Genomic DNA, 7846 nt, shown 5'->3' with positions numbered 1-7846 from the left:
CGTGGGGCGACTTGAGCTTTGTTTTTTTTTTTTTTTTTTTCTTTGATTGGTGCCACATCTGGGACACAAACATGAGGGACAAGTTGAAACCCAGCCCTGTGACATCCTAAACAGCGGGAGGCTCAATTGCGTGCCCACCCAAACCGATTGCCAACGCTGTTGGCAACAGGCGTTCAAGTCCTGGACAACGCGGTACTTCAAAAAGACTTTGGCAGGAGCAGTTTTGGCAGATAAGTGACCAAAAAGAGGCTTCAAGCTGTCTACCGCCACTCCCACTTGAGGTTTATTGTCAAACTAACCATCAAACAAGAGAATTACACATTCTCTTGCATTCAAAGCAACCTGATAACTTTGCCTTAAAGTGTGCTACCGTCATGCTAACACATAAAGGGAAACCCCATTGACGGGCTAACAAATAGCGTCTCCGGAAGGGGTTCGGGGGGGTGAGGAAGTCCCCGTGAGCTTGCAAAGGGTTAACCAAACTCTTATTCCTTCCTCCCCGAGAGCAAGCAGGGGTGTGGCTTGCCTTTTTTTTTTTTTCTGGACACCCGCCACCACGCTTCCCTCCCTCCCTCTCTCCTTTCATCTCTTCCCTGCCTCCATCCCTCCCTTCCCCTTCCCTCGCCGCCTGTGCACGCCAGTCGCAGGGAAACGCTCAGGAAGTGCACACAATGAAGCTGTGCGGCAGAGAGAGCGCCGTCAGACGCAGCAGCTCCGCAGTGCCACTTTTGCCCCAAGCTGTGGAGGGAGGAGGGCGGCCAGGAGCCCACTGAAAACCCCCCCCAACCCCAGGCTCGGCTTTCGGTTCCACGGTTTGCTCGTTCCCGCAGGTGTTCCTGAAGGAGGCCCTGGAGCAAAGGCTGGAGAAGGAGAGGGAGGAGGTGCGGCACAAGGCTGGCATGGTGATCCGCGCCCACATCCTCAGCTATGTGGCAAGGTGAGTGGCAGTGACAGTTGTCAGGGTTTGTTTTGTGGAAAGGGAAGGTGGCGGTGGGGGTGAGGGGGCGGTGGGGTTACATGCATGCCTTCGGGCATGTTTGTGCATGCGCTGGTTACTGGGATGATGCAAAAAAAAAAAAAGTTTGGAGCAGGACTTTTAATTTAATCACGCGACAATGAATGCACTTGTCTCCGTGCGGTTAATAAATGGCAATCATGTGGATGCGAGCGCCTGGAACTGACCAAGGCAGCAGATTCAGCATTTCAATCTGCACACGCAGACAAGCTGTTGAAGCGTAGCATCGACATGGATAGACGAACAGTTTAGGGCTGCAATTTATAATTATTCTCGGAAGTGATTCATCCGTTAGTTGGTTTGTCAATCAATCCATGAGTCAGATGAAAACAAAAACAAAACGGAGTGACATTTATTAAAAAAAAAAAAAAAAAAAAAGTGTTGTTTTCCAAAGTACAAAGTAAAAGCAGATGTTTGCAAACGTTTGATTTTGACTCAACACAGAATATTCCCTCTCTTTTAATGGAGGGTGACAGAAATGGGGGAATTTTTACTGTTGTGGGGGGCAGGGGGGCTGCAATTCCGCTGATTTGGATGATTTCAAATTCAACACTGTCTCAAAACGATGAGCAAAATAATGATCGATTTGAATTTGGTCATGAATTCGTCGATTTAATCGTTGCACCCCCATTAAGACCCTTGCACTGCTCCACGTCATCATAAAGAAGACGATTCAGCGCACTCGTGTGATATTGAAAAAATATTCAAGCGGCTTTAAATTCAGCATGCCAAGAGAGCAACTGGGATGAATTTCGAATAACTGTTTCCTCCTACTCACATTTATCCACTACAATTGCTCCTTATTACCTCTTCGTATGCAGTTAAACTTTACTATTCAACTACTGTGCTGCATTCGTAACACTTCTTAGCCCAACTAGTAGGCATGTGTCACACACAAGTCGCCTGCTGGACGCTACTAGTAGCACAAAAATGCCCACTTGTGGTTTTGCCTCATCAGTACAATCCTACCAGGTAACATCCAGCACTTTGCTTGTCATACTTGTTGTGCACAAATGCCGACTCGTCCGTTTTTCTACTCGTAGGCCAAAGTTGTCCTCGTAGTGTTCAGAAATTTTAATAGTGGAAAGCAGAAATGGGGGATGGGGGGCGGGTCAGGGGGTGATGGCCAATGACGAGGAAGACAAACTCACGAGTGAGGGAAAATGAGTGCACTAGTACCTCAAATCATAGTGCTCACTTCTGATTGAGACTCTCAGACCGCTGAAATCATATTTAATTGAAATTTGAGAAGGGAAATATGTTGAAAAATAAAAAGCTTGCAAGACCGACAAAAAGGGGCGAAAGTGTGCAATTTCAGCACAGAATCCCCCCCGCCCCCAAACTAAAAAGAGCACATTTATGAAGAAACACGACCTCGACGCTTTATTTGCATCAGCGGGCCCTTGTAAAGCAACATGGCCTTGAGTTTGACCGCGGTGCTCCAAAAACTTCACTCCACAAGGGCTTTTAAAAAAATTTTGGACTTTGGAGGTTCCACTGTTATTAGGTGTGATAAATCCTTCTGTCAAGTGAACAGAAATTTTCATTTGTAACTTTGACGCACCACAGACTAGATAGTTGTCCCACAACCAAGTTTTGAATCATTCAAATCGCAGAGTACCGTCTTTAAAAAGAGGCTTCAAATTTGTGAATAAATTAATCAAGCCGTTATTTTTGATCTCCGAGGCTGTGGGCGTGTCCATCGAACATGTTGAAACCGTGCCCCGGTCAGCTGTCATCCGTCACAGAAAAAAATAGATGCTACTCGGTCTAACATCTTTCTTCTGCCGACTCATGACGACATGTTTGAGCCGTGTGAAAACACATCGGCTTCAAACCTATACTGCCTGGAATATTCGGCGTGAGGCTTCTCAATGCGACGACGAGGCGCTTTGCTCTAAAAGCGGCCAGCTCTTTTTCCGCCTTTCTCTCGGTGATGCGCCTGCACTCACAGCCAGCAACGAGGCGCTCTAAAGCGCACACACAATCCAAAGCAAAGATGCACTTTTGGAGTGTAGGATTAGCGAGCTAGCTTAACGAGCGCTTTCAACGTCTGAAATGATTCTGTCAATTCGACAGCACGAGGTGCATGACAGCGTTTTTTTATCTTCTTCCCTCCGGAGCTGACTTAAAAGACAGAGCGGCCCGAAAACGCTCGCCGAAGCCACAAGTGCAGCCTTTGTGTTATTATATGTAACAGTATCTCCGTCTCGAGATGAGTCACAGGCCAATGGCGTGATTACGGCGGGGACGGGGGCCAAACTCGGGGGGTGAAAGGGTCAGCGCATTGTGTGTGGGCCTTGACATGTTTATGGCGCGCGCGCGCGTCTGCCGCGTGCCCGTGCGTGTGCGCGCGCGCGCGACTCGGCTTAGTCACAGGGCTATACACCACAGCCCACACAACCGCATGCTCATCAGACTGTAAACACGCAGCGCTGCGAGCCCTGTTTATTTAAACCCGGGATGCCAGTGGGTGCGAGGCCTGCGGCGTCACACGCATGCTTGTGGTGACACGCCAGCCATGTTGACGGCTGTGTTTCGCCCTCGTCTGGAAAGACAATAGATTGATAGATAGAGAGCAGGATAGAGCCGGAGGGAGGGAGAGCCCGATCGAGGGAGAGGTAGAGCAGGAGGTCGAGTCTGACAGAGCAATGGATAGAGAGGCAGAGACGGACAGAGCGACAGAGCAGCGAAAGAGTGACAGAGACAGATCGACAGAGCAGCGAAAGACTGACGGGGTCACGGAAGAGAGCGCGTGAGAGAGATGCAGTCGATGAATAGAAGAAGAGCAATAGATGGATCGAGGCAGCGCTCTAGTTGGAGAAAGACGTCAAAAGACGGCGAAAGGGCTACGGGATCGGGCGATAGAGCGATCGAGAAACAGATAGACGGGCGTCAATATGGATGGATGGATAGAAAGAACAAGACCGATAGAAGGCTTTAGTGATCGACGGGGTCGAGCGAAAGCAACAAAGTGTGTCATCGAATCTGTTTCCCCGCCTCCCAGGAAGCAGTACAAGAGGGCCCTGGCCAGCGCCGTCACCATTCAGAAGAACTACCGCGCTCACTTCTGGAGGCGCAGCTTCCTGCGCTTGCGCTCGGCCTCCGTCGTCCTGCAGAAGCACCACCGCGGCCAGCTGGCCCGATCCCTCTGTCGGCAGCTCAGGGAGGAGGAGGAGGAGAATCGCAGACGCCGGGAGGAGGAGGAGGAGAGGAGGCGCTTAGAGGAGGAAGCGGAGAGGAAGATGGAGGAGGAGAGGAGAAAGGAGGAGGAGAGGCGGAGGCTGCTGGACGAGGAGCTGGAGAGGAAAGCCGAGGAGGAGCTCATGAAGGTGGAAGAGGAGGAGCAGAAAAAGGCTGCAAACGGGGAGGTCAAAAGGTCATTGAGCCATGTTTACATTGGAGACGAGAAGCGCGTTTAGAAATGAGAGACCATCGCATAGCATCGTTTCACTGAAATAAATGCAAGACTGGCGCAGTCACAGCTGACACAGAACAAAAAAGAACAGTGAAACGTCAAAAACGCCATAGACGGGCTAACGGCAATTCAAATTGGCGCTGTCGGATCCGATTGGCAGACACTCAAAACGCCTCGAACTCACAATCGGGCGCAACAACAAAATGCGATCATGACGTGATGTCTCACAAACTGACTTCACTTCCTTTTTTTCGTAGATGAATGGATGTCCGGATGGCAAAATAAAAAATTTCCCTTTGTGCTTCAGCGAAGTAACGCACTTGTTTGACCTTTCTTTCAGGAACTCGCTGCTGCTGAATGGTGCTTGCCAGAAGGTGAGAATAATGAAAACATTCTCATTCAGTGTAGTAACGCACTTGTTTGACCTTTCTTTCAGGAACTCACTGCTGCTGAATGGTGCTTGCCAGAAGGTGAGAACATGAAAACATTCTCATTCAGTGCGGTCTTGTATTTTTCGAATGAAGTGCAAGTGGGGCATTGGTCCAACAGATGGCGCCGTGTTGAAAAAAAGCCTGAAACAAACAACACAAGCAACAAAAAAAAAAAAACAAAAAAAAACCTTTTTCCAAACTGGCACACATGATTTATTTGACGCCAACAAAATTCTTCCGAGCAGCAAGAAGCCGTGCCAGCTTGACCTTCTGAGCAAGTTCTGCTGATTCATGTGGCTGCTTGTGCAAGCCAGCAAAAAATAAGAAAGAATTTAGTTGCAGAGTTTTATAATGAATCGCATAGAGCAGTGAATCCCAACCGCACGTCATTATCCAATTTCACTTAATTAGTGTAAGAAATATTTACTTGCGACAAATTCCGTATTTGTTTTCATCTCTCCTTGCCAGCGACGTGTAGTGACAGACAGAACAACAAAATTCTCTTTTACCACCGCCGCATGCCATCCTTTCAGTACTTTTTCGTGACATTTTTGTTTGGTGCTGTGCCATGAGGTTTTTTCTTGGGTAAAATATGTGACTTGGCGCAATCAAGGTTGGGAAACGCTGACAACATTCGTCATCCGGGCAGTTTTGTACTTCACCAGAAAGGAAATTGGAATTCAAAAAGCATATGCGGGAGTCGTGCAGTGACCTTGATATGTCTCTCTGCTTTTTGTTTATGTCCTTCCATGGACAAAAGCAGGCGCTACCGGGTACCATTGGTAGTACGGGGTCAGGTTAGCGTTGCAAGCATTTCTGGTCATCCATCGGCTGAGCATATTTATACTCCATGGTCTTCACTTGACTGTTTACGCTTCAAAGTTAAATACAGCTGACCTTCATCTCGACAGAGCGTGGCCGCGTAACACTCATGGTGTGCGTACACGCCAGCAGAATCGCCGAGAAAGACGTCAGACCTTGAAATTAAAAGCATGCAGTGTAAAATCAGTTTCAAAAGCAACAATCAACAAGCGTGCAACAGTTTCAAGTGTGACTGACAAATAAGTCACCCAGGGGGTGAAAGAACGTGTGTCGAAACTGCCATTGTGATGTGATGCTTTTATTTTGAAGGCCTGGCTTTAGAAAGAATGTTACGACCACTGTTGCCTTGTTGTTGCCTTGAGTTGTTCATAAAAGCTTTCATTGTGGACGTTGTTGTCTCTTGAAGCCTTTTTACCCAATCCGACAATTCGATCATATTTTTGTGTGTCTGGAACGGATTAATCGGGTTTCCTTTGTTTCCTATGTGAAATATGCCTCTGGATTTGGCACGATTGGTTTTTTGTCAAACACAGGTCACGCACGAAACCGAAGGTACTATTGAAACGTGAAGCTCATCGATTTTGATGTCATGTATCGTTCGTTATCTGTCCTCCAGAAGGCGCTGTCTCAGACCGTGTCGTACGGCCACACCGCCGATGAAGAGAGCCGTCAGATGGAGGAGATTCTGCGGCTGGAGAGAGAAATCGAACGCCTGCAGAGGCAGCAGGAGGACGGCGTGTCTCTTTTGGGCGAGATCTCCCGCGAGGACCTGCGCCAGATGCGAGAGGCTGAGATCTATCGACTGGAAAAGGAGGCCTCCCGTGTGGCGACCGAGTTCCTGGAACTTTTGGACTTTGGTGCTTTGGAGCCGTCGCTATCCAGCGAGGAGAACCTCCACGACCCGACCGAATCCACCGCCCCTCTGGCTGAGGAGGAGGTAGACGAGGGTTTCCACGCCGAGGACGAGTGCGTTCCTCTTCCTGACTTACCCGCGCCAGCTCCGGTTCCCCTGGACAAGGACGTATTCCAAAGCCTGCCCCCTCCTCCGCTAGCATTTTCAGAGGGACTCTTGGTCAGCCCTCCCATGGCTTCTTCCAACAGACTCGATCGTATCCCGGACTCCCAAATTCCCTGCTCTGCTCCTCCTGGGATGACTAACGACAAGGCTTCGCCCTTGGATCCCCAGAGCGAGGAGGCGTCCTGCTCCAACTTGCCCGACGCAGAGTCTGACTACGACCAGGAGGAGTTTGAGGAGGCTCACGGGAGCTCGGGCGCGAGCATCAACGACGGCCACATCACCGATGAGGAGCTACTGCGCAAGTCGTCCTGCACCCACAACAGCCTGGATTCCTACAAAGGCAGCTCGGACTCGGTGAGAACAAGGCGGCGAATGTAACTCGGCTCTGTTCGCAGCAAGCGGCAGTGAGTGAGCAAATTCTTCAAAGAAAAGGCTTCAACCTGAAAACATCATACAAAGAAAATGACACGTTGTCTCTTCAAAACAAGCGCATTATTTTGAATGTTTGCTAGCTTATGCTAACTGACGATGCAAAATGCCATACATTAAGAGTCCGCAACCATTTTTCCGCCACGGACCGGTTTCTAAACTAGGTGCTTTTCACATACCGGCAACCGTTCGCAGGTGACATCGTATTCGAACTGCTAAAAAAAGAAAAATGATGAAGGCAAGCTCACCTCATCGGTTGGATAAAACCTACTGAACCCCACAGGAACAAGCACTTGGCAAGCAAACCGTAACAGAACCCAGGCTCTGTGGGGCGACCGTCTGTCTCACTTGATCTGGTTGAGATGGAGAGGCTAAGTAGGGCGGAGGGAGCTAGATCGAGAAAAGGCAAGAGACGGGTTGAGCAACGAGAATAAAAGACACAGCAACGACCGTATCTACGATGACGATGATGATATTGAAGATATACGAAAAAATGAATCTGCTACTCCTGACTTCATCAATTGGCGGTCCTCTGTTACATAAGAGGATTGCTCTGCTGCCATCTTGTGGCATCCTCGTGCCAAGGAGCTATGTTGAAATGACGCTAGGAGCTCTATGAAGTCTAATGAAAAAGTAGTGCTCTGCCACCGTCTTGTGGCATCTGTCGGTAACTCTGAACCATTTTAGGGGTGGTGGTGGTGGGGCGGTGGGGG

The 7846-nt window shown here is 49.1% G+C and overlaps 1 protein-coding gene and 1 long non-coding RNA gene across 2 annotated transcripts in view; one reads left to right on the top strand and one right to left on the bottom strand.

The window, feature by feature from the left end:
- myo10l3 (myosin X, like 3) overlaps positions 1–7846 on the top strand; it is a 63836-nt gene that overhangs the window by 37681 nt on the left and 18309 nt on the right. The window contains exons 22-25 of the mRNA XM_019875583.1: positions 831–937; positions 4023–4394; positions 4774–4807; positions 6303–7058. Of these exons, the coding sequence (XP_019731142.1) occupies positions 831–937; positions 4023–4394; positions 4774–4807; positions 6303–7058 (1269 nt within the window). The remainder of the gene's footprint in view (positions 1–830; positions 938–4022; positions 4395–4773; positions 4808–6302; positions 7059–7846) is intronic.
- Positions 1–7846, bottom strand: part of LOC109519244 (uncharacterized) — a 24589-nt gene that overhangs the window by 1358 nt on the left and 15385 nt on the right. The window contains exon 3 of the long non-coding RNA XR_002168908.1: positions 4666–4668. This is a non-coding gene — a long non-coding RNA (uncharacterized LOC109519244). The remainder of the gene's footprint in view (positions 1–4665; positions 4669–7846) is intronic.

Source organism: Hippocampus comes, unplaced genomic scaffold, assembly GCF_001891065.2.
Source record: "Hippocampus comes isolate QL1 unplaced genomic scaffold, H_comes_QL1_v1.1 scaffold321, whole genome shotgun sequence".
Lineage (NCBI taxonomy): Eukaryota > Metazoa > Chordata > Actinopteri > Syngnathiformes > Syngnathidae > Hippocampus > Hippocampus comes.
This window is presented reverse-complemented; position numbering and strand designations above follow the sequence as displayed.